The 27011-nt window shown below is 43.4% G+C and overlaps 1 protein-coding gene across 1 annotated transcript in view; it reads right to left on the reverse strand.

Moving 5' to 3' along the window:
- Positions 1-1484: 1484 nt before the first annotated feature.
- TTLL12 (tubulin tyrosine ligase like 12) overlaps positions 1485-27011 on the reverse strand; it is a 45013-nt gene continuing 19486 nt past the window's right edge. Inside the window, exons 3-14 of the mRNA XM_075899469.1 lie at positions 24211-24409; positions 22803-22962; positions 22158-22291; positions 18455-18531; positions 15103-15219; positions 14811-15005; positions 9501-9612; positions 7902-8053; positions 7701-7782; positions 7145-7213; positions 3305-3443; positions 1485-2174 (exon numbers count right to left, since the gene is read on the reverse strand). Coding sequence (XP_075755584.1) covers positions 2023-2174; positions 3305-3443; positions 7145-7213; positions 7701-7782; positions 7902-8053; positions 9501-9612; positions 14811-15005; positions 15103-15219; positions 18455-18531; positions 22158-22291; positions 22803-22962; positions 24211-24409 — 1588 coding nt within the window. The 3' untranslated portion in view covers positions 1485-2022. The remainder of the gene's footprint in view (positions 2175-3304; positions 3444-7144; positions 7214-7700; positions 7783-7901; positions 8054-9500; positions 9613-14810; positions 15006-15102; positions 15220-18454; positions 18532-22157; positions 22292-22802; positions 22963-24210; positions 24410-27011) is intronic.

Consider the following 27011-nt stretch of genomic DNA (forward strand, 5'->3'; position numbering starts at 1 on the left):
TACATTGTGACAATCAACCCTTTTCTGCATCTCACTTCCTTGACATCAATACAAGGTTAAAAACCATCTATGCTTGCTGTAGGTTAAGATATGTAAAAGATACAATTTTAAACTTTGGCTCATCTGCAATTGTTACAATGTTTGTCAAAAATAAAATTTAAATAAAATGTTAACTTTAAGGCTATAATATTTCAAAAAGTGTAACTTGTATTTAAAGAAGAATATTAATGCAAACTATCTGTTCCTCAGCACTAGGTTTATTTGCACAGTACTACTGAGCAAGAGGGTGCAATTCAAAGCTGTAACTCGATTGCTGATAAAAAGGATCCTTTGTTCTTGCATTGTTTGCTGAAAATAACACACTATTCCACATCTTTTCAGACTTCTGGCAAAAGATATTTTCTCTCAATTGTAATGCCCCCTAAGCCAACCCCTCCAATGTCTCCATTATCTCATTATACTGCAGATCTTCATTATTCATTTATTTTGCTAGCTCAGCTCAAATCCCTAGTTAGGTAAGACTTCCATTAACCTCAATGAGAATTTTGCATGACCATATTCTACCTAACTGCAGTGGAAAAGGAATGAATTGCTTGATACGTGAAAGGTGCTCTAGTTTCCATCTAATTTCTGCATTACTATGTGTGACGGGGCACCAAGACCCTGCATCCAACCCCCAAGACTTTGTGCCCTTGCAGAAGGGCAGCGAGGCACCTACTGCCGCTGTGCCGTCTGCTCGCACGCCGCGGCTCAGCTGAGCGAAGCCACGACTCAGCTGATTGGCGCCGCCGCTCAGCTGGAGAGACGCGGCAGCACAACTGAGCGGGGCGCGGCCCCGCCAGGGAGGCGGGGGGGAAGAGGGCGCACTGCGGTGGACGCAAAAGGGGGGCAGGGTGCGTAAACCCCCCCGGGCCGGCGGGGATCTTTAAAAGCTGGCCGGCCGCAGGAGAGCGGGGGGAGCGCAAAGAGGCTGCGGGAGCACTCCCCGGCGGCGGAGGAGCCGCAGAGACGTCTACGGTCCCGACAGGAGTTGACGACGGTGGGAGCACCGACACCCTGGAGACGGGGTAGGGGAGAGGAAGGAAGTAGCCCAGGGCAGGGCGGCGAAATAGCCCATGGGCTGGTGTGTTTAGGGGCACCCCCCCGCCAGTCAGACAGAGACTTACGGCTAGTCTCCGTCCTCAGGGCCCTGGGCTGGGGCCCGGGAGTGAGGGCGGGCCCGGGTCCCCCTTCCTTCCCCCCTCCCGAGGGAACCATAACCATAAATGGGATCATCGCCCGAGGCTAAAGCAATTAACCGAAAAGACGAGTGACCGCCCCCCCAAGACGGTCCAAGGACGGGGGCACGGTCACACTATGCTTGCTGAATGGCTCCAAACTACGGGACTGGTATGTATTTATAGAAATCATTCCATTTTAAAAAGAGGACAGCAGTTATGACTAGCATTTGAGAATGTATAGTTGCCTTCAATTGAAAAACACTATTGTTGTTGTAATACTTTATTAAAAACAAGCTTCATAAATGTCTGTTCATCTGGTAACTCCAATGAAATCTAAAACACACAACCTAAAAGTTATTTTACATAATCCTCTGTGGAATAAAGCATTTAGTGCTAGGATGACATTGGTATTATGCAGAAAGGAAGAGATGGGTGACCTCAAACATCATGATACAGTAAATTATCCTAATGCAGACAGACACAGGAAAGTTGTATAACACTTCCTGCTATGCAAGTAAGGTGTACAAGGCTACCTACAAAACAACAGCTGATTTGCTCCAGTTACTATTGTATTTTTCCAGGCTTCCATGAGACATTTAAGTCAACACAAACTGATGATATAGAACTAAGCAAGAAAATGCACACTACTGATTACAAGTACAATATATGCCCATTCATCTGATGAAAATTTTTCGTTACCTTTATAAGAAAAGTCACATAAGCAGCTCATAGAACTGAAATATAAATATTGCTGTTAAGCATATCTAAAAGGAAATAAAGAACCAGATCAAGTCTTCTAGGCCTAGACAACACATGTCACATGACAATTATTTGTTTCATCCAGAAATAGAGTGCTAAACACATCATTAAAAAAGGTAGGGTGATATTTGCAGGCTCTGTCACAGTCAGGGTTGAAGTTCACCTCTAGGATCTGAGGCTGCATAGTTCTTTTCCCTGAAGAGAAACAAAATATTACATTTTAATACAGGGAGCCACCTCCATTTGCTGTAGTAGAAATCATAGAAAGAGGATGAAGGTTGTGTCACCTTTAGTACATATGCAGGTAGGGTTTTTGAGGCCTACAGTATAATATGGTGAGACACCAAACCCATTCCATTCTGTCCACATTAGAAAGATGCACCGTTTTAACTAGGTCAGAATTAGTGCATCTATTTTATTTAACCACAACTCTTGAGAAGCACCTTCCATAAAGGACTGCTTCCTCCTTGATTTCTAAGGGAACAAGTCTCCTTTGTATGGCTTTATTGTTCTCTCTAGTTCACTTGGTATGGAAAGAGCTGGGTTCCTAAGCTGGAGGACAAAAATCTTTCACCTCCCAAAGTCAGAAGGGGACAATGTGAAAGTGATTCTGTTCTTACCACCTGTACAACACAGGCCACAGAACGCCCCCACTTAGCCGTCTACTTCCTCTCATCCCTAAAATAAGGCCAGGCGGTTGAGCTGACATTTGAACAGTAAGAAAAATGCATTTTGTACAGATGAAGACAAAAATGTAGATTCTTACCCATCTGTATTGACATTGTTGTTGAATTAAATCATAGGGTTTGTTAGCATTACTTTTAGTAAAAACTGCTCTCATGGTTATATTTTAAGTTATAATTAGTTTTTACTGCATATGATTGTGGACTGGCCACAAAGAGTAATCAGAAAAGAGGAGGTAGCCACACCTGTGCATAACAGGTGTACGACCATCACAATAGAAAAAACCTTATTACAATTAATAGATAGCTGCAAAGCATAATCTATTCTCTCTAGTTCACTTGGTATGGAAAGAGCTTCACAAGTTTATATCGGAATAGCAAAAGCAGTGGCAAAAATGGAGCCAATAAAAAGAATTAGAGGTGTGGCAACCGCTTCAATATTTTTTATTACTAACAAAAAGACCAAATTCTATCCTCACACATATGAAACCTCAAAGATACATAAACATTCTGTTTATGTATAGACATTGAGCCCGTCTTGCTGTTTTTTTTTTTAAAAACAGCAAAAATGGAGAGCACCCCCAAGTTTAAAGAACAAAAACAGAGAATAAATCAGTCTCTCAAAGAACAAAAGCAGCTTACCATCTGTGGTAGTATCCCACTTAAGCATCAGATCAATGGCATATACTGCTCGTGATGATGGATAATCACAGATGCCAAATGGTGCAGGTTTAGCTGAAGCAGCTTGGAATAATTCAGCAAATGCCTTAAAAATCTCTGCCTATTGCCAAAAAAAAAAAAAAGAAGTAATTGCAATAAACTCCTCACTTTTGTAGGTGAAAATTTCATTTATGAGTCATATCAAACACCTTAAATATTGTTACAAATGACAAGCCTGAAGACAAGAACCTTCCACATTTCAGAAGGGGTCAAACTGCTTTAGAAATAATTTGATAGGTTCCCCCACACTTAATCAAATCCAAGATTTTTAAAAATAGGGGGCCTAAAATTAAGCTTCTAGAGCTGTGTGTGTGTGTCTAATAACTGGCCTGATTTTTTCAAAGTGCTGAGTACCCAGAATTGAACTAATTACTATATACACTACAGAAATCCATAAAAATAAAAAAGTATTATAATGCTGGAAATGAATCCATGTTTAGGTCATTTTGTACAGCACTACACTTATGAATCCTGCTCAGTGGGAGAAGTGCAAACTTTAAAAGGTAATAAAAGCTGTTCTGTGCATAACAGCTACAGCACAGAAATTCTGGAAGCCAGTCTAAATCAATCCACTTTTCTCTCTCTTCCCCCCCCATCATTTTACTATCATAAATAGAAGGTTCCAAATTAAAAAACAAACAAACAAAAAACAAACAAACAAAAACACAACTTTTTTCAACATTATCACATTGTGATGATATTTCTGGATACAATATGGAAACCAAATAAAGGGATGTAAAAGACTTATGGTACATGGACTTGTTAATATCCATTGAGTAAAATGCACTTCTTGAAAAAGTTTAATCCTTAGTACTTTGCCCTGAAAACTCCTTGAGGGGCACTTTGTCCCCTACTGTTTAAAAAAAAAAAAAAAAAAAAAAAAAAAAAAAAAAAGATTTTTCTTTCTGTAAATTTTAAGGCTCATCCTACAACCACTAGTAAAATAAACTACAAAACAAGAGTACAGGCAGTCCCTGACTTACGAACAGGTTACGTTCTGAACACCTGGTCGTAACTCGATTTGGTCATAAATCGGAAATACCCTTAAACGCACCGCTCGCGCTGTTTGAAAAACTTGATGTACATGGTTCTCAACTCGAAAATATTGTAATAGGGTTAATGGGAAGTTGGTCGCAAGTACGGATGGTTGTAAGTCGGTGTGTTCGTAAGTCGGGGAGTGGCTGTAAGCAAAGTTACTCACATGGAAGTGTCTGCAGGATCAAATTAACCATCCCTGCACTTCCTGGCTCTTGATAAATAGGAAAACAAACTATTGACTAGTTACCTTTGCCTTTAACTTATCTGAACCACCCACCACAAAATAACCCCCAGTAAATGCTTCACAATCCACTTTCTATTTTCATTTTAATTACAGGCAGTCCCCGACTTACGCGGATCCGCACTTACGAACGGGGCTTTCTCGCCCCGGAGGTCGAGGTAGCGGATTGCTACCTGCGAGCTCCGGGGCGAGAAAGCCCCGTTCGTAAGCTGCTCTGGTGCCCCTGGTCTGCTGGAGACCGTCCCCAGCAGACCACAGGCACCGGGACTGAAGCCGCAGCCGCGGGGGGGTCCCGCGCCTCTGAGACTTTGCCAGAGCAAAGCCTCAGAGGCGCAGCACCCCGCTGCCGCTGCGGCTCTGCTCCCGGTGTCCCTGGTCTGCTGGGGGGGGGGGGGGCGGCTAGTGTGCCCCCCCCCCCCCCCAGCAGACCAGGCTTTTGTTTTGGACCCTGGAGCAGAGCAGCTGGGGCGCTTCCGATTGGTCCTGCAGCGCCGCTCTGGGCACTACTGGACCAACCCAGCAGCACCCCAGCTGCTCTGCCCCAGGTCTTGATTCAGCCGCTGCTGGTCAGTTTCAGCAGTGGCTGAATCAGGACGCCTGGGGCAGAGCAGCTGGGGTGCTGCTGGGTTGGTCCAGTAGCGCCGAGGAGCGGTGCTACTGGAGCAACCCAGCAGCACCCCAGCTGCTCTGCCCCAGGCGTCCCCAAGTCAGCCCCTGCTGAAACTGACCAGCGCTGACTACAGGAAGCCCGAGGCAGAGTTGTTCTGCCACAGGCTTCCTGGAATCAGCGCTGATCAGTTTCAGCAGCAGCTGACTTGGGGAAGCTTGGGGTTCTTAAGTTGAATCTGTATGTAAGTCAGAATTGGCGGTCAGTTTCAGCAGCGGCTGAATCTGGACGCCAGTTCCGACTTACATACAGATTCAACTTAAGAACAAACCTACAGTCCCTATCTTGTACGTAACCCGGGGACTGCCTGTAATGGAGTCTTAATATTGGAGCTTCCGCATGGCTGTATATTTAAAACTTCTCAACATTAGAGAATCGACAGTGTTTAAAGTATTTTGTTGTGGCAGGACATTAAGGAGTCTGTCTTTGTGTTAAGCTCTGATAATCTTCACAAGTTTAGAATTACATGTTAAGAGTTAGCTTAGAGCAGCAACTGAAAATTCAACCCAAAAAGGGAAAATTTTAGTTTCAACAAGTTTGATGAAGGGTCTAGTTATAAGACTAGAGAGAAGAGATTTTTAAACTATGAATTTGCGCTTTGTTTTCTTGTAATAATAATAATAATAAAAAAAATCGAAACCCAAAAGGCATCCAAATGTAGGCTCTATACAATCCAGCCTTATAGCATAAGCACATCAAGAGTGGCGTACTTGGCATAGCTCTCCTTTTCATATGCTATGCCAGAATAGTTAATGTATGCATACACAGCAGGCTGTACAGAAGTGTGTACGCTACACAGCAAGAAGGACCTAGATTCTGTAAACAAAGTCCTCAAAAGCTGTTTTGTAAGGGTGCTGCAGAATTCAAATCAAGCATCAGCTTTATGTAGTTCATAGATTACCAGAGGGCAGTAAACCCAGCTCGCTATGCTCGAATCACCAACCCCCCTTGCCCGGGGAGGGCAGATCGAGGCGTGGCAGGCCTGGCCTGCCCTGGCTCCACCTCATCCATGAGAGGAGGAAAGCCACACAGCCCTGCAGCCAGTGGGAAGGGCACAGAGCACCAGGGAAGGATAGAGGAGGTGGAAGGGAGGGGCTGAGGGATGCAGAGTGCGTGATGATGGTGTGCTGTCATCCCACAGGAAAAAACATTTTTATTTAAAAAAAATAGGAAAAAATCAATTCCAAAATCTCGATCACTATAGTAAACTTACTATAAAATTAAATAGTTCCCCACCTTAGGACTGAGGTCAGCAAAGATTCTGAATAACTTTGCCTAAACTTTTTTTGTTTCTGGACTTTAACACTGTTGGTATTTGAATTGCAATTTTTCAATATCAGCATTAACCCACTGAAATGGAAGGACAGGTTCACATGTTAAGAACGGCTGTTTCAGGCTTCATGTGGATATCATTGCAGCCACTGACTGTTTATAATCCAGCTTCTGTGGTTGTTAAGTGTTTTAAATGAAAGTTTATATTCTATGCACCATTCTGGAGCTAAGGGTAAGTCTTACAGCAAGTTCAGCAGCATTTTGAAGCATTCAATCTCCAGTGTTCGTCCATCAATACCAATTTTATTCACAAGCATAAAAATGGAGAAAGCTTATACCCTAATATAACAGTAACAGACAGCAGAACTTTTTGTATTTGCAGACTTTAAAATTCTGAGACTACTAACTTTTGCTGCACCAAAGAGACATTTGCTGACTACTCAAAGGCAAAAGCACACGAGCCTTTGAAAAACATCTTTGCTTAAAAAAAAAAAAAATTTATTTAGTGGCCATTTCATATGGGGAAGATGGATTGGTGACTTACTTGCACATTTTTCCAGGAATATTCAGGATACTGCTTCTCAAATAGAGGAATAAATTCATCACAGTGAACCTAAAATAAATTAAATGGCATTAGAAATTGGTTTGCTAGACTATTCACATTGTGAGCTAGGATTTTTTTAAAGGGTAGAAAAAGGACTATAAGCTGCAGACACTATAAACACATACTATAAATTCCAAATAAGGTCCTGGGGAATTTTACCACCTATACAGGGCAGAAATGAGAACTATTTGTTCCAAGCTTTTCCCATTTCTACCAAACAGTGCTTTTTACTATGTGGTGAAAATACTACAGTAAAGCATCAGTTTGGGATTGGTAAGATGTTCTTTTAATATGGATTTGATGAGAGAGATAAATTTGTGCCATAACCTGTAACTGTTTCTTCTGGGTCCCCCAATTTTAGAAAATAGCTGCAGGGCAGGTACAAGCTGTCAAGTTTATTTAGATAGCTATGCATTAGGTATGCATCTGATGACAGTCATAGATACAGGATCAGTATCTTGATTGGATGGAAGACATTTGCGTCTCACTTGCTTACCTGTTTTAAGGTTACACCAGGAGCATAGTTCATGACGGTAAAATGCTTCTCATAGTCATCCAAGTCATCAAGAGAAAATGCACTATCAAATAAAGGAAAGAGACTGTGTTAATTACGTAAGATCTTTGAAAGGCAAGGCATCACAATTTAACACCGCTAACTCCTTCACTCCTAGGGGGGGGAAGAAAAAAAAGTTATTACCGATTTGAGAACCGCAGCCAAAAAACATCATAAGCATACAGGTTGAGTGGCTTTATGGATCGCAGAAGCACAACGTAACGAATGTCAAATTTAACCATCCCCACATCTTCCCGGTGAAACAACACTGGGCTCTCAATATACTTAGATACTACCTAAAACAAAAACAGAGATTGGACACAATTAAACCCTAAGGAATGAAGATGCATAGTAGGTGATGACAGAAACAAGCATCAGTGGATTGGGACAGTCCCAGATCTATTCTACCAGCATGCATTAAACCTACTTTTCCTTTTCATAGTTTCTCAATATAAGCAATTTAGCCTTTGTTTGTAACCAAACAGCCTGAGTGTACTCTTTCTTCAGACTGGGATATAGAACTAAAGTACTGCCCTCATCATTGCACTGAAGTCTGTTTTATTCTCTGCTTGCAAATAAATCTTTTCATAAGTTTCAATCCAATATTTTTTTTCCTCCTTAGATGGCCTAACTGTAACACATCATCTCATTGTCCTAGAATACTTTTCCAAAAAATAAATGACAACATAATTGCTTTTATTCCAGCTCCTCAGCCCTACTTATCTAGGAGAAGAGGAGGTATGTGACAAGGCTAGCAATGGACACAGTAAGCATTGAGGAAGGGTAGATAGTGAGCCATCCAGGTAGAGAGTGAGGAACATTTATAGCTATCAAGGGGCACCAGCAATGCTACATGCAGCCTTATCTAGGGATGCCATAAAAGTTAAGTATGTCCTGCAGCACCCAAGACCGGGTTCTAGTAATTTTATCAAGGTTCTCAGTACTATGAAATATTTTCCTTTTGTTTATAAAATGCTCAATAAGATGCAAAACAAAGTGCTTTAACTTCCTAATTCCACACTGCTTAATTTGGTTTACTGGTAATAGAAACACGCCTTTAAGATGGCTTTTCAAAAGCTGGCTAGTTTACAGAAACACTTAATGCCATACTTAAAAAAAATTAACAAACAAGTCTCACTTTATAAATCAGCTTTCTTCTGAACTGAAGTGTTGCTGTAATTCTTCATGCATTTTTATTTTGAGATATGAATTCCAAAAGAGGCATGCAATTCAAAAGATAGATTCTATTAAGTCTCTAGACAAAGCTTATGTAGTAGTCTTATGTAAGACCACACTGTTGGCTTATAATATAAAGTCACGTGTCATTGTTGAAAAAGCATTTTGTGCATAAGAACACTCAAAGACTACCTGAGGGAAGCAGCACTCACTCACTTTTATATTTACAGCCAACAGACACTACATGCAAGTGAGAATTAATTATCTTCTTTGATTTCTTACTGAGTGGCACAGAAGCAGCAACACAGTAATCAAGACTTGAACGTAAGGGCGCATTTTATTTCTGTCCTAAAGAGACAGGTCTGCTATGAGCAAATAGAAAAATATTCTAACATGGCCTTGGCACAATGTAAAGATATTTATTTCAGGATGCCTGTGCTCAAACATACCAGCTGTTACAACTTTTTGAAGGAGGAAACTAAATTTTCTTCTTTTTTTTTGGTTGCTCTGTCAGAATAAACATTAAAAAAGTGCTTCAAGCCAAGTGGGAAGCCCACTGTCCTCTACCTTTGGGCTGCTTTCCCTGTGCCTGATGATTATGTTAAGATTGTTGGTTATGTGGGTGTCTAGGCTTCTGGCCAAGTTCCATGGTTTGCATATCCAGTGATTATCTTCTCCCCTACAATTAAAAAAAAGAAAAGAAAACCACAACCCAGTCAAGGCCACAGCATGTCAGTGTGTACATCTCATTTGTCAGTGGGTGAGGGTGCAAGAACAATGAACTCCAGGGTCACAGCTATTTAGAATTAGGATTTTGAGGTTCTCACTTTCTTTTTCAGTAAGGGCCCACCACGCGTCTGCTAATAAATCCCTTTTCCTTTCACACATACCATGACTACATCAAATGCTTGTTGCTAGATCAAGAGACCACTTTGACTAGCTGGTCAGAAAGTCTGAGACATTCTTGGTGGGTGCTTTAAAACTTGTAAATCAGATTCTCTGCAGCCACTTCTGAGCCAGCCAAGTTACATTACATATAGTTATTTTCTCTGGGGATTGAGCATTGAATATTGTAAGATGAATCCTCACCCAAACACGTCTGTCATGCTCAGGAGAGTATGCTTTCTCCTCACTCTCTCCTACCTAGAGCAGTGATCTCCAAAGTGGGGTGCACACACCCGAGGGGGTGCATGTGAGAATCCGAGGGGGTGTGCGAGACGATCTGAGATAGCACATGCTGCTGCGCAACAGCTGAGAAGGGAGATGCCTGGTTCGCAAGACATCCGAGGGAGCGCATGCGCAGCGTGTTCAAACACCCGCACAACAGATGAGAGGGGAGATGCCCAGGCACGCTGTGACGTCAGGGCCTGGGACTTTAAAACCATGCGGCCCACCTCACAGACTCAAACTGGAAGGAAGGGGGTGGGGGTGTGGGAAAAATAGGGGGAAGGGATGGGAGAGGAAGGGGCTTGTGCTGAGGGAAGGGAAGGAGAGGGGAGGGGAGGGGAGGAGAGGAGGGCAGGTCAGGAGAAGAAAGGGGAAGGCACCAAGGGACAGGGTGGAGGAGAGACAAATGCCAGGGGGCCAAGTGGAGACAATGAGGAAAAGGGCAGGAGGGGAGGTGTCAGTGGGAGGGGGGACAGGGTGATGCTGGGAGAGAAGAGGGCAGAGCTGGCCCAAGCTATGGGCTGACCGGGCGATAGCTCGGGGTGCCCGATTGTAAGGGGCACTGTGCGGTGCTGCCGGCCAGGCGGGGGCGGGGCCGCGCATGCGCCGTACGCCCGGGGTGCAAGAATGGCTCGGGCCAGCTCTGGGAGAGGGCAAGGGCATTGGGGGCTAGAAGGGGGAAGGAGAAGTGCTGGGATAAGGCTTGAAAGAAGGGGTGGGTGTGAGGAAGTTGGGGATGGAGAAAGGCATGTGAGAGGGCGGGCATCAGGGAAAAAGAGGGCAAAGGGGGCAGGGATAGTGAGGGAAGGAGGAGGCACCAGAAGGGTGCAGGGGTAAAGGAAGGTGCAGGTGCCGGGGGTTAAGCAGAAGGGCAGACACTTGTAGGGGAGGGACCAGCACTAGAGGAGAGAGGCAGGGAAGATGTGTAGAGGTAGGTAGCTCACATGATCAGAGTGGGGCTACTGGAGGTGTGGGCCCAGCGGGGAGAGAAGGGCTGGTGGAGGGGGGCAGGTCACAGGAAGGTTGAGGGCAGGGAGAAGGGCAGGAGTCAGGACAGCAGAGGAGGGTGTGGGGGCAGCAGGCATCAGAGGAGCTGATGGAGCAAGTATAGGAGACATGGCAGCAGAGGGAAAAGGTAAAGGTTTATACGATATTTATTAATAACTTGGGTGCCACAGTGGTACATCCAAACAAGCCACATGAATTCAGTACTGGTGCACAACACAAAATTCATTCTGCTCACGGGAGGAAACGGAGGGAACACTTCCCCCAGCCTCTCTGTCCCCTCCACCCCTGAGTTAATGTTACACACATTGGGTTAATGCAACTGCAGGATAGTTGCATGAGGAGGTTTGGTGCGGCCAAACTAATCCCTATTGGTAGGAGGATGGTGGGAAAAGTCCTTAGAGAGGAGTCACATGACACCTTTTACTTCTGGTCATGTGTCCAGCTTGCCCTGAGAGTGTTACCTCCTGAGGCCTGGCTAATGGAAGTCAGGGGGTGTGGCTAATGGGGGTCAGGGCATGGTTAACAGGGGTCAGGGTGTGGCTAACGGGGGTGAAAGTAAATTAAAAAAAAAATTGTATAAACAGATACATACATATATTGGGGGCATGTGCTCAAAATTTTTTTTACTGATAGGGGTGCATCATCAAAAAAGTTTGGAGACCACTGACCAAGAGATCTGAAGAGCTGGACTCTTTGAAAAGCTTTGCCCAAGTAGGAGTAATATGCATGTCTACATAATGTGCATGCTACTGAACAGTGGCAGTGCGACCTTGAAGCCCCCACCTTCCCCAACGGATTTGTGAAGGCATGCAGAGAACGTTCTCTGGGTTATCTGAAAGGTTGCCTGTGGTTATGTTTTAGTACGAGAATACTGTACTAGTTATAGTGAAAGATCTGTGTTTTAACCGAAAGTTTATTTTGAAACTCCCTCCTCAGTGCACACAGCTTCATGATCACTTATCGCATGTACACTTGGGTTACATCTCCACTGCCACTTTTTTTGCAGAAGAGGAACTGCAAATGAGTGCACAATATGCTAATTAGCACTCCATTTGCATATTTGCTTCCAATCCTTTTTGCGGAAGAGGTTTTAGCGCAAAAAAAACCCCACAGTGTAGGCGGGGCCATTTTGCGCAAAAAACCTCTTTTGTGCAAGAACCCTTATTCCTCATGGGGAATCATTATGAGGAATAAGGGTTCTTACGCAAAAGGTTTTTTTTTTTTTTTTTTGCACAAAATGCCCCCATCTACACTGCTTTTTTTGCGCAAAAACCTCTTCCACAAAAGGGATCGGAGAAGAATATGCAAATGAGAGCACAAAATATGCTAATTAGTGCTCTATTTGCATTTCCTCTGCCGCTTTTTTTGTGGAAGTGGAGACATAGCTTAAGTGTATAACCAAGAACGCTGCACAATAAGAACATACATTTAAAATTTCCCCTTATGGTTAAGCCCATTCAGGAGTTAAACAATATCTTGAGAAAAGGGGGAAGCAGCTAGATGGTCACAACATCATCATCATCCATCAATCACAAACCCGAGAAGAACCAGAGAATTAAGTGCAATACCAGATAAGGATTATTTTGATGGAGGAGCAAGACATTAACTTCACTTCTCCCTCATCAAGGCTATGTCTATGCTTATGACAGCATACAAGGAGAGGGACAAATGTAGCTACACTCTGCAGTGAAATGCAGCTGTACATACTTGTCAATGCTGCTACATTCCACAGTGAAAGGCTTCGGTAATTGGAGCCTTTCCCTGCTGCCTATCCTCTGCCGGAACCTTTCCCCACAGCGGGAAAAAGCTCCGGCAACAGGACACTACCCTGCTAAAAAATAGTAGTGTAGACAAGAGAAATGCTTCTTGGGAATGTTAAGAGCCTGTGTGCAGAATAAAACCCGGCAGTTGAGGTGTCTTTTAATCTACTCTGTTTGCCTAAGTCATGTCTCACAGTGTCAACTGTATATCCAGCTGTAAGTGTAGACATATCCTAACAAACATTTCTTGTTATTATCAGATCTCCTGGATACAGAGGGGACTATTGTGACAGGAAGTTGACTATGAGAAAGGTAACATAGGACGCATCTGGAGAACAGATTCAGTTCTCTTAGTCTCTTGGAGGGCACATCTACACAGCAGGCAAAAGTCAAATTAAGTTACGCAACTTCAGCTATGTCAATTGTGTAGCTGAAGTGAAATAGCTTAACTTTGTTTTTGGCGCTGTCTTCACAGCAGGAAGTTGAAGGAAGAACACTTTTCATTCGACTCACAGGAACTGGATGGAGCAAGAAGTCCTCCAGCTTGCCGGTATTTTGAAATAACGTCAGTTATTCCGAAATAACACTGCTGTGTAGACATACCCTGAGGAAGTCCAGCATTAACCCTAAATTTGATTTCTACTTTCATGTGAAAATGAAGTGTTTTAAGCAAGAAAATTTGGACACCACCACACTAATTTTAACTAGGGATGTAAGCGGCTAGTCGAGAAGTAGCATGGACTTATTGGGTAGTCAAGTGACTACTCGACTAGTCGCTTCCTGCCCCCTTGCTGCCTCTGATTATTTTCCACATTGAAAAATTTAAGCCTAAAGGGATGGGGGGGGGGGGGGGGGGAGTCATATTTCTGTGTTTGCCTCATTGCAGTCATGCTATCAAGGAAGTGAATTTCATCTTACAGATACTGAAACAGCACTATGTTAGGGTGGTATGCAGCAACACCCCCAATTTAAGATGTTTACCTTTAAAGCTAATTTGAGAAATGTAGTAAGAATCAGTTACAAAATAAGACTAAGTATTATCTACATCATTCCTCGCGTGTATTTGTCTAACCTTATATTCAGAAGGGCCACAACTAAAGAACAACCTTGTGTAGGCCAAAACAGATTTAAAATCACCAGTGTTGATTTATAAATGTAACTTGTGTTTTTATCTAAATATATATGAAAGAGTCCCCTATGTACAGTATATGTGATTTGTCCTTTTCATATGTGTTCACTTTTTTTAAAATTGTATCCTTTGGTATATATGGTTATGACTATTTTCTTCCACTATTTGATCTGAGGAAGTGGGTCTGGCCCACGAAAGCTCATCATCTAATAAACCATCTTGTTAGTCTTTAAAGTGCTACATTGTCCTGCATTTTGTTTCTATGTACAGTATGGTCTTAAAAGCAGGTTCCCCCCAGAACTGTCTCTGCGGGGGGCAGAGGAGGGAGAGGCACAGTGGGTGACTGGGCACGAGCCGGGAATCAGCTCTTCGAGCTCACGCCCAATCCCCTGGTGCATCTCTGCCTTTTAAAAATGTAGTAAGCGTCAGGCAGCTGTTACTACATTCAAAAAGGCAGAGCCACAGAGGGGCTGGCTCCCCGGGCTAGGAGCTAACCCTGCTGTGGCTCTGCCATTTCCCCCTAATTGACTAGTTGATGGAAATTCCGCCTCAATTAGCTGATTAAACAAAATTTAACATCTCCAATTTTAACTGCTTTTAATTGCTATTGACCCAGAGAAAGCTATCTTAATCATTTTTTAAATGCAATGGGGCAAATGCTGGGAATTTTGCCACTGACTTCAATGGAGTTATGATTTTACCCTACATATTTCAAGGTATGTCACATTACATATTTTTGAGCTATTAACACTGGTACTTAGAGAAAGTTGGATAGGAAATTGCAAGACAAGCAGCAATAGCAACATGGCTCACCTCCTCTCACGTTGCTGAAAGTAGCTGATAAATTGGGGTAATTCTGTGCGAAGGTTAAAAGTACGAGGCAACCATTTTGGACCCTCTGCCCCTCCAGCTCGTCTTGATATAGATGCTAGGCAATCCTTGACAGTGAGTAGATTCTCACACGGAAACTGATTCAACATCACATGGGGTCTCTCTGCACTTAGTTTCCTACAAGCGATAAGAGGACACTTAAAGGCCATTCCATGGAATGGAGCTTTTTATACGACAGCTAGATTATGTGTACTTGCAAGGAAAAAGCTGTAACCTGTAATCTTTGAAGTGGGAAAAATTGTAGAGGATATCTGCTTCTCCCTCATCTTCTGTGAACTCAAAACGTGGGTGTTTCAAGTTATTGATGACTTGAGGAAGGTCTGTGTAGACCCTGGAAGAAAGGATATACATACTCTGTTAACATGAGAGCAGTTTCTCCTCCTTAAACCAAAATTAATGGCTCTCAGAAGACATTTGTTAACGGACTATAACTTAAGCCAATTTTTTAAATTCTGCAAATATAACTGATGGTGAGCACTATGGCCTATGTCCCTCTGTTCTTATTCAGAGCAGCAGATCTTTATTTTCCACTTTGAAAAATTTAAGCCAAAGAAAAGTCATATTCTTGTGTTTACCTCATTGCAGTTATGCTAATGAGGAAGTGAATTTCATCTTACAGATATTGAAACATTGACTAACCTTATATTCAAAAAGGCCACATAACTAACACACAGCCGTGTGTAGGTCAACCAGATTTAAGGTCACCAGTGTTGTAGGCCAACCAGATTTAAAATCACGAGTGTTGATTTATAATTTAAATTGAGCTTTTTCATACAGATTAAGATAAAAGCCATCTATGTACAGTATGGTCTATTTGCTTGTACAAATTAAAATGATCATATGAATGAGAACAAAATGCTAGTCAGTTGTTAGTATATGGTGTTGAAGCAGACCACAGTCCTTATGAAAAATTCTGATTGGATGTGCATGGCCCACAAGTTGTAGGCTGGGCAACCTGTGACCTAAGTCAGACATTTTAAGTTTGGAAGTGCCCAAGGGAGGTTGCCTGTGCACTGGCTACAGTCTTGAGCCTATGTACTAGATATAGTCTTTAGTTACATGATCACATAGTGTTTTTCCCCACATCTCATGAGAATTTGGACCCACGATAAGAACAGGGCCTCCAGATCCATGCACAGATGTCTCCCATTTGAGCTATAGGTGCAAACAGTAGCAGTGCTAGATTATCATATGTGATTAAGTCCCTACAGCACAGTATGGAGCACAGCATGGAAATATTTTACCAGCTGGCTACATAATTATTGGAGGAACAGCATTGGAACACTGGCTATCAGGAGTCCAGGGTTCCATTTCCAGCTCTGCAAGAATACTGTTCTTCAGTGATTAGAGAGATGGATATAAGGAATTTGGTAGCATGGTTGAATTTGGATCTGTCATGTTACTATACCTGTGGTCTAGTGACAGCTCTGCCTGAAATAAGGTAACAGAGGTTGCACAAGGTTCTCTGTCAATAACAGTTACTCTGGTTCAAAATTAGTGCACAGAGATATTAACACCAGACATTTGGAAGAGCTGGAATGAGGAACTCCTCCTTGCAATGTGCGTAGTATATAAGGTATAAACAAAGATCTCAGTGGGCTTAGTGGAAATACTGGCTAGTAGGGATGTTACAGATGAATTGAATAATTGTGTAACTGCACAATATATTATCAGTTACATTACTATTCAATAGTCCCCGGAGGCGGGGCTGGCAGCCAGTGCACTCCCAGCTGCACTCGTGGGGAGCCCCTTGCCACTCCAAACAGACTGCCTCCCGCCTACTGCCCCACGCTCCTGTCTGTGGCCGGGGTCCAAGCTGCCTGCAGACAGGGATTTTCTGATACCATTCGGGGAAGATATTGCTTTCCTTCAGTTTGCCCTCACCAACAGGACTTCATTTAAATCTGCTCATTCTGTGAAGTGGTGAGCATCACAGCACATACCCATAGAGACACTGCCATTAACAACCTCAGCAGGGGCGGAGTACAAGCCTAGCCAGCAGAAAGAACATGTCCTAAAGCTGGGAATGCATCAAGTATACTTTTTCTTCAAAATAAAAACCCCCCTACAGCCACAGAAGAGAACCAACAATGGAAACACACCCTCCTCTATTTGGTGGCTAGCACTGAGCCAAAAGACAAGACATTAAGCTTTTAAATGGACAGTGGAGAAGGGCACCTCACCCTTTCAAGGGACAGTAAATGCCCCTGATATCTCCACTTACCAGAGGTTAACCCATAAAGCTGATGCTTACTGGTTAACCAGTGTCCATCTGAGCAGGAGCAGCCCCCCAATCACCCATTGTTTAAGTAATTAAATGTTACATTATGTTTAATTGATTCAACGGGATTTTACATTCCTACTGGTAAGTCTTCATTCACATGATGTTTAGGCATCATTTTGTCTGGCTGGCTATTCTCTCTTAAAAAGAATGTAAGTCATTCCACTATATCTTAATAGACTTTTGCTGCTAGCTGTGCACCAGACATTTAGTCTCCTCAGCAGAAAAGCTGGATGCACTTTTTACTGATTAATAATTCAACTGACAAGTGTGTCACCTTCTCCCAGCACAGTAAGATTTCAATGAATCCATTTCCCATGAGTATTAAGTCATGTAGGAAGTCTCCATAAGCCTCAACACTGCACAGCATCACAGGGAAACGTAGAGTACTCACCTAAATATAGTTAGTCTATACTGCTGGGTTAAAAAGAGTAAGCTCTCCCTTCATAAGTGCCATTCAAAAAGGGGATTTAAAAAAAATCCTGTAAGCATGAAAGCAATAGCCTTTACCAAAGACAAAAAACAAAACAATCTCCTGCTATCAAGGAACACTTGTCAAGGTAGTTCTTAACACTGACCTACATTTACAGAGAGACATGGAAGATATTGCTTAAAGGGATATTGCTAACTGAACATTTATTTTCAAGTCATTCTTGTTTTACCTCTTTCAGCGAGTACCAGGGCTCCTGAGCCCACAAAGGGTACGTCTAGATTACATGCCTCTGCTGACAGAGGCATGTAAAATAGGCTACCCGACAGTCAATGAAACGAGGATTTAAGTATTCCCGGCTTCATTAAAATAAAAATGGCCGCCACATTATGCCGGCTCAGCTGATTCTCGGCACAGCGTGCGAGTCAAGACACGGATTGGTCAACAGGGAATGCCTTTGTCAACTGCTCTCTTATGCCTCGTGAAACGAGGTTTACAGGACGGTCGACGAAGGCATTCCCTGTCGACAGATCCGCGTCTTGACTCGCGCGCTGTGCCGACGATCAGCTGAGCCGGCACAGCGTGGAGGCCATTTTTATTGTAATGAAGCCGGGAATATTTAAATCCCCGCTTCATTGACTATGTCGGGTAGCCTATTTTACATGCCTCTGTCAGCAGAGGTATGTAATCTAAACATACCCAAAGTTACTAGTACTCATGGAAAAAAGCCTCTGCTTTTGCAGAGCTTTTAAAGTTAAGAAAGCACCATGGAAATTCGTATCCCAGGACAATACAACATTGATACGGCCAAGGAATTGAAAGCATTTTGAAGGCATTTAGTTTATAGATACATACTTGAAAATTTTATTCCTGTCATAAACTGATGGATTTATAGCCACAGGTAGTTTCTCCTTGTTGTTGTTTAATATAGCCTAAAAACAAATAAAAAAAAGCAAGCTTATGCTAAGTAAAGTGAGCAAACTTTCAAACCCCACAATCTTAACATGTTACAGGTACATATACAGTAATTTAGACCCAAAATTGAGGTTTTTTTAAATAAAAGTACATGAAAACAGAAGCTGTAAAAAGGAAAATTGAAAAACAAACTTACAAAAGTATTAATATAAACGATAAAAATTCAACTGGACATAAAACAACAGTGCTTGGGTGTTTTAGTAGTATTGGCATATGAAAAAGTTTCCCTGAAGCACAAACATTTCAGAGTTCATCCTCTCTTCCTTCTCCTATTTAAAACATTAGGATCAGGTTAAACAGTTTCCTTTGCACTGTGGCTAATCAGTTTTTATTTTAGCAAATGATAAGACTCCCTTAGGGCTCTAATTTGAGAAATGTACATTGATTTTTTTAAAGTAGACAGCCAAGGTACAGCTCAACTTCATGAATGATGGCTTCACACACTGCAAACTAGGGAGGCGGACTAAGCATCACATAGTGGTGTTGACCTCACTCTGCTGTTACTGCAATAAATGGGAGTTATCACTGACATTAAAGGCGTTCGTGCTAGGCTCAGAGTGCTTTGGAAACCCCCACCTATGTCATCACTAGCATATCTGGTTATAAAAAGAAAAAATTGTCACACTATTCATTGTAGCAGCATAACCCAGTTTCTTCTGTGTATCTGGGATGAAAAGCAAAGGGTCTCTTATGGAACTAGGGTGGTTGCAAGGGATGTTAAATGGTGGTTATCTGACTAAATCATGTGGTCAATACAATTTGTATCAACAACATGATTAGTCGATAAGGATCGCTGTGCAGAGCCACAGCAGGGGTGGCTCCAGGAGCCAGCTCGACCAGGGACTGAGCAGTCCCGGCTCTGGGAGCCACCCATGCTACAGCTCTTACTACATTTAAACACTGGACTCTGACTACATTTAAAATGCAGAAGTGCAGCATCCCAGTCCAGCGCGAGCCAGAACTGCTTGGTCCCAGCTTGCACTGAGTCCAGCAGCCCCTGTCTGCCGCTGGAGCAGCCTGTTTGCCACGGCCAGCTTTGTCTGATGCCAACAGAGGCTGCTGGAACCCCCACGGACAAGTGCTGATGCCGGAGCAGCCTCTGTCCATGGCAAGCCTTGGCCTGCCACGGGCAGAGGCTGCGTTGCAGCAGCCTATACCCACCTGCTGCCTCTGATGGGGGGAGGGGGGGGAAGAGGGAGAGGGCAGGTGGCACCATGGAGATGGCACTGGGGGGAAAAACAGCTTTTAAATTGAATCCCCTCAGCACTGGATCCTGCCTCCCCTCCCCGCCCCATTGCCTCTGAAAGGCAGCAAGTGGGGGAGGAGGGGAAGCGAGTAGTTGATACTCCAGCTTATGCTCATCAGGTAGTCGACTATTCGCTAACATCTCTAGTGGCTGCAGCTATCAAACAGTTCCTCTGGATACAATAACAGCTCTTGAGAATGGAGATTTGATTGAGACATACACTTACACCGTCCTCATATACAACACTGCTGGGACAGACAATCCAGTTCATATTCATGGTCCTAACCCTTAAGATTTACTGTTGCTGGGGATTCAGTTATTTATATTTAAAAAAATCCAAAATAATATAAAATTAAAAAAAGCTAGACATCCATCTCTAAAAGCGATTGGATTGCGGGCATATAAACTGCTTCTTATTTTCACTGCCCACTGAGAAAGTCTCATACCAGGGGGTCTCTCTGGAGGCAGGACGGGGGGAGGCGGGCAAGAGGGAGAAGCAGTGGGGCGTGGGCCATTTCTGCATGGCACCAAAAATTGTAATCCAGACCGGTGGAACCCTTAGCTCAAAAAGTTTGAAAACAACTTCAGGTGCAAGAAGGGGGTAGCTGGGGCTGTGTATGGGTAGGAGACAGTTCAGAGTGTATACTCAGAGGGGTGGGTAGGGGCTGTGTGCTGGGGGGGGGGGAGGGGATGGGAAGGGGGAGAGCCTCTGCAGTCCCTGTTCCCAGAGAGGTCTGCCAGCCATACAGCCAGATCACCCCACCCAGGCGGCTCTTACCAGCTGCCTTGGTCTGAGCAAAGAGGGCTGAGAGCCAAGGAACAGCATCAAGCAGGGGCACCAATAGGAGAAGAGAGACACTATGGGTGCGTCTACTCGAAATAAGCTACGTTAATTGTGTGGCTTACTTTGAACTTGGAAGCATCTACACAGCACTTATTTCGAAACGGAGCACTCCTCCTCCGACTTCCCTTGCTCCTCAGACAATGAGGGTTACAGTCCTCCAACTTGATAGTATTTCAACATTATTTCAAAATAACTGCCTACTGTGTAGACACGGACTAAGCTATTTAGAAATAATGTTGCTGGATAGACGAACCCCAAGGCACCAGCAAGAGCAGCAGCTGCTCTGCACTGGCTCCCTGCCTCCAACCTGGCCAGGTTGTGGGGAAAGTAGATCGGGGATGGGGGAGGTGTGGGACTGCCCTCTGGACTGCTGTGCTCTGGCTTTGCAGGTTTTTTGGGGTTTGGGTGAGGGGGCGGGGGAAGGCAAATACCCTCTATGTCCCCAACTTTGCCCATGGGGTCAGAGCTTCTGCTCCACAAGGAGTACCCGGGTTCAGAACTCCAGTCCTGTGACTCCTGGGTTCAGGCCCCCCAGGGGGCACCAGAGATCAGGGCTCCGCCTTCATCCACATGGAGGGGAGGAGGATGATATTTGAAAAACCCCAAGCCATCCACTTTGAAATGTTGTTCCTGATGTAATACTGAATTGCTTTTGGGCAGATCTATACTACGGGGTAAAGTAGACCTAATTTACACAACTCCCACTATGTGAATACTGTAGCTGGAGTCAACATACTTTAGGTCAAGTTACTTCAGAGTGCGTGCGCGCACTGGTGCAGTTTCGGCGTTGACAAAAGAGTGATCAGTGGTCAACCTATCGTATCTTCACTGGACTTGCTAAACTTGCCCCTAGAGAATTGATTGTTGAAGCGCCAGTCACCAGATAAGTGTAGGCAAGCCTTCAGATCACAACAACAACAACAAGAATAAGGAGGCTAGAAATAAGATTTTGTTCCTTACATACAAAGATTACTCTTCCTATATTTTTGGATTGACCAAAGATTCTGTAATAATAAATCCAATAGCAATTGCTCCAACCTTTGGGTTTGCATGCCGAATTCCATATAATTCACGGGGCTCGACAAACCACTATTTCTACTCGCCCATGGCAAGTAGATTTCAGCCGGTTGCTCCGTGTGCCCATTCTCCGGCTGGAAAGTAGCTCTTGCCACAGTTTGTCGAGCCCTGATAATTCGGGTTTATATATTGTCGGACAGAAGCCTCTAGACTACTTGGTGCCTCTGTTATGATGTAGGCTAGCAAAGGATACCACAATATGTCACATGCCACTATTGTTTTAGTTTTGGAATTGCTATTTATTTCTGACTTTACTACATGCGCCACCTTTACATAATTTAAATTCTACAAAAGGCAGTTTTTTAGATTATGAAATCCTGATACTTCATATTGCACATTGGAAGAGAAATAAAACCTGGAATTACTTTGGCCAAATAAAAGAGGAACCCTAAAGAAAAGATGTATTACAATTATACCTGATAGTGATCTTCTGATGGTTCTGGAGTGGAATAGTTAACATCCAATACCTCAGCAGGAGCCCATGGCAACAACATACACTTTCTGATTAAACGATCAGTTTCCCCATAGGCATAGTCTCGAGTCACTTCTTCTACAGTGGAATATAAAAATAATTGTAGCATTGCCAATCATTTTCCACCAACAATTTTTCATGCAAATGATATAATACAACCATAGATTAAGTGACAACTGAAAGGATTAAAAAATATTTTTAAACGTGCAATTTAAAACATTACTAAGTGCTTGACTTTGCAACCTAAAAACTCAGGTTGTTCCTTGTGACATTTCTGGACCAATGAGAGCCATCACATCCTCTTGAATAAGAGTCACAATATGTATGAGAAAGGTTATCTATAATATATTTGGTCATTAATTAAAAAAAAACCTAGTAAGTCTTAAAGAAATATGCAGGATGTTTTGAGAGAGGTTGAACAACGCCCCCCCCCCCCACCCAAAAAAAAAAAAACCAACCACCCCACACACAAACCACCTCATAACAGAATTGAGAAAAGTTAGAACTGCTGTTTTTGATTTGTAAATTCAGTGGAGTTCCATTCTTTGGGTAGAAGCAGATAATGTACTTGATGTACAGACATACTTACCACCAGTTTCAAGGTCCCTTAAAGGCCAGAGCACAGTGTAAGCAATTTGCTGAGGTATATAAAATAAAGGTGCTGTTGCAAAGGTAGGTTCATCTGAATGCTGAATTCGAGATCCAAATTCATCCATAATATACCAGACAGGAACCTTCTCCTCTGCAGTCTGGTGGGGAGCAGGGGAGGAGGAGGAAGGGAAAAAACAAAAACAAAAAACCCACACTCATTACACATCATACTATTAATAAAATGCTGCTAAAGAGAAGGGGGTAGGAGCTTATGCTAAAGCCATATTACTATGCTCTGTTTCAATTAATCAAGACTTGATTTTCCAATGAAGGAAGAACTAATGATAGCATGAAACATAAGGCAATTTTGGATTAGCAGAAAGTATAGAATGCTATTACTACTAGCCTTTTCATCAGTAGATTTCCAAGTGCTTTACAAAAGCAGGTCATAATTTCCATTTTACAGATGGGGAAACTGAGGCACAGAGCAGTCAAGTGATTTGCTCATGGTCACCCAGCATGCCTCTGGCCCAACCAAAAACAAAACCCAGATCTCCTATGTTCCAGTCCACTGTTCTGTTCTCTAGGTAACTCTGCCTTCCATAAGAATATTTAAAAAACAACAACAAAACTTGAAGAAGTGACAAGTATCAGAGGAGTAGCCATGTTAGTCTGAATCTGCATAAACAATCTATAATGTGCCACAGGACTTCTTAACAGATTTATAGGAGCATAAGCTTTCGTGGGCAAAGACCCACTTTGTCAGATGCTCGACCTGACGAAGTGGGTCTTTGCCCACGAAAGCTTATGCTCCAATAAATCTGTTAGTCTATAAGATGCCACCAGACTTCTTGTTGTTTAAAGAAATGAGTTATCCTAATATTACCCTTTCACAGCTTTATCAGCATAAAAATCACCACAGTATCTAACAGAACACCTACACTCACTGTAGTTTACATACATGACTGTTGCTAACAAATGCACTTAGTGCAAGTTTATTTTTTCAACTTACTTGGTTGTAAGAATTTATTCTCTTGCAAATTATAGCATATGTTTAAGAAAGGAGCAGAATGAGCAATCTGAGGTCATTTTCTAACTCTTCTTTGATGCACGTGCTTCTTTGTTACATGAAACTTGTAAACGTTTTCCTCCTAAACTGATGGGTAGCCCTTTGTTAACAAGTTGGCAACTTGCCACTGCTTTTTTTTTTAATATATATATAAAAACACAAACTGCTCGGCATTGGCTGTCCCTTTTCTGAGTAGCAGTTCTTTCTAAAATGGCTCAAAAAAAAGGAGTGTTTTTGTATTGGAGAGAAATCTGTATTAATTATCCATGTATTGGGTATGGTTAAATTCAGGATCTAGCAGAGCTGTTTAATATTCTTGACTAGAGGAGTCACTCACCCCTTGAGACAGCTGGTAGGTCTGATTGTATTTCCACATTTCTTGCAACACCTGCTCAATAGCTCCCTCATCTGCAACTTCTCCATGAAAGTCTATTCCCATGAGGTTTGCCATCCTATGTAGCAGACCGGGAACATTCAACAGCTGCTGGCGTGCATGTTCAACACGGTACGTCCAGGCATGATCGATAAGGAAAATGCTAAAGGAGAGAATTCCAGTAACATTACTACTATAAGCCTCTTGTCTAAATACAAAGCAAGATGAATTTGCTAAAAAAGGGTAGGTTTTCATGTAGAAGGGTAAGCGGCCAAGTTACTACTTCTCCAAAATGAGAATTTTTACATCACCAGAAGTAGGGTTATCTTTCACTTTGTATTTGCTCTACCATATACTTCACACAGCCAAAGGTACTATTTCCATAAAAGGTATGGCCAAAACCTTAGGCACAAAAAACAGAACCCCCAGTTTACAATTCTAGCTCTCCTCTGAAGCCTGGATACAGATGTGGGGGGGAGGGGAGAAGAGAATAAGCGATTAGTGTAAATTGGAGCTAACAGTGCTTACCTTGTAATGAGCCTGTGGAGAGGAATTCATGTTTGAAGAAGGAAAAGTGCTACATACTTAGGCTTTATAGGAGTACAGGCAGTCCCCGGGTTACGTACAAGATAGGGACTGTAGGTTTGTTCTTAAGTAGAATCTGTATGTAAGTCGGAACTGGCGTCAGCCGCTGCTGAAACTGATCAGTTTCAACCGCAGTTGAATCTGGATGCCAGTTCTGACTTACATACAGATTCAACTTAAGAAACCCAGGTGTCCCCAAGTCAGCCGCTGCTGAAACTGATCAGCAGCTGATTCCAGGAAGCCTGGGGCAGAGCAACTCTGCCTCGGGCTTCCTGTAGTCAGCCGCTAGTCAGTTTCAGCAGCGGCTGACTTGGGGACGCCTGGGGCAGAGCAGCTGGGGTGCTGCCCAGTTGGTCCGGAGCGGCGCTGCGGGACCAACCCGGCAACCCCCAGCTGCTCTACCCCAGGGGTAGGCAAGAAAAGCCTGGTCTGCTGGGGGGGGGGGGGGGGGGGGGGAAGACTAGCTGCACCCCCCACCCCCAGCAGACCAGGGAGCAAAGCCGCGGAGCATGCCCGCAGCGGGACAGCCTTTAAAAGGAAAACAGAAAATATTTCCCTGCCTTAATTTTAACATGCACATGATCTGGTCAAATGACTTAGTGGAACTTTGAAAGGAAAGGAATTCTTGAGGAAAACCAAATAAAAAACCAAACCATATAGCAAAGTGTTTCTTAAACTTTTTAAGACCGAGGAACACCAAACAAAATTTTTTTTTTAAAATGAGGAACGCCAAGGATTTTTTTTATTGGGGGGGGGGGGGGGGGGAAAAACAGTGGTGGTGGGGGGAGGGGGTCAGAGGGAAAATTTGTTCAGCAACAACAACAAAAAGTCGCCTGCCCCTTTAAGGGTGGCTATCTTGAACTCTGCTCTCCGCAGCACACCTCCAACTGCCTCGCCGCACACCAGTGCGCCACGGAACACAGTTTAAAAAAAAAAACAAAAAAAACACTGATATAACACATTAGTGGTTCCTAGGTGTGTCATTCCCTGAAAATGACGAAAAGCTCTAGCTTCCCCCTGCCTTTAAGAAAAAAGAAAAAAAGTGTATGAAGGCACACTAACACCTCACCCTCAGAAATCTAATTTCAAACCTTGGCGAGGTGACAAATGTGAATGGATGAGGTCAGGACCAGAACAGCCACATTTCAACAAGTTGGTAGTTTACACTCAAAAGAAGCACGCAGTTGGAATATCTCAGGATTTGAAGATCAAAAGTTAGGTGTCCGGATAAATTTATAACATGTGAAGGACTCCACTGTTCCTCTGCCTGCCTGATCAGTGCTAGAAATGTCTGTTTAAAAACAGACTTTTCCTCACTTTTTGGAATATTTAGGTTTGGATACAGAATTGTGTTGCATTTGGATGAGATGGGGTAGGATGCCATCCCCATTCTATGAACTCATGGTCAATGGTTAAATTTAATAGAGTGTACATTTTTGATAATTGTCAGATTTAAAAAAAAATATGAAGTGTTACAGTGAGCAGCAATAGTCATAGAAATTACTTCTCAGATAATATTTCTAATGTAATGAGTTTCTACTGCATCTTGTTTTGTGCATAGGCAGTAGTGTGCGCCCCTGATCCCATCCCTTACAGGTTATGGCCATGTAACATTTCAGAAGGCTGAGAGTCTAGGGGCTTCAGTACCACCTCTTTTGTACTCCATGGGAGGGGTAGAGAGGTGTTTCTTTTGTTTTTAGTGGGGTTTTATACCTCCCCCCCCCCATCCCTCCTTGCCCCTACTGACTGGGTGCTTGAACTTGTCTGGAGGTAAGAGTTGAAGCAGTTGTATATTAAACTCCAACCAAAACCAGCAACACTAACTCTCTTCCTCATCTTTTCTCATTGTGCTATAAAACCCCAATGGGTCAGAGAATATTTAAAAGTCAAAACAGGCAAACAAAAATAAAAATGCTGTATCGGGCAAATATATAGGCCAGTGGTCCCCAACGTGGTGCCTGCGGGCACCATGGCGCCCGCTGGGGCATTTGTGCGCGCCCGCCAACAACCTGGGCCGGCCCGCCCCAGGCGTGCGGCGCACAGGAGAGACATGCACTGGCGCTGGGTGCGCGGCGCTCGGGCGGCCCCAGCCCCGGGACACACGCAGGCGCGCGGCACACGGGCAGCGCTGGTGCCGGCCCCAGGTGCGCAGCTCGGGCGGCGGCGCCAGCCCCGGGCCC

This window comes from Pelodiscus sinensis, chromosome 1 (genome assembly GCF_049634645.1).
Source record: "Pelodiscus sinensis isolate JC-2024 chromosome 1, ASM4963464v1, whole genome shotgun sequence".
Taxonomy (NCBI): domain Eukaryota; kingdom Metazoa; phylum Chordata; order Testudines; family Trionychidae; genus Pelodiscus; species Pelodiscus sinensis.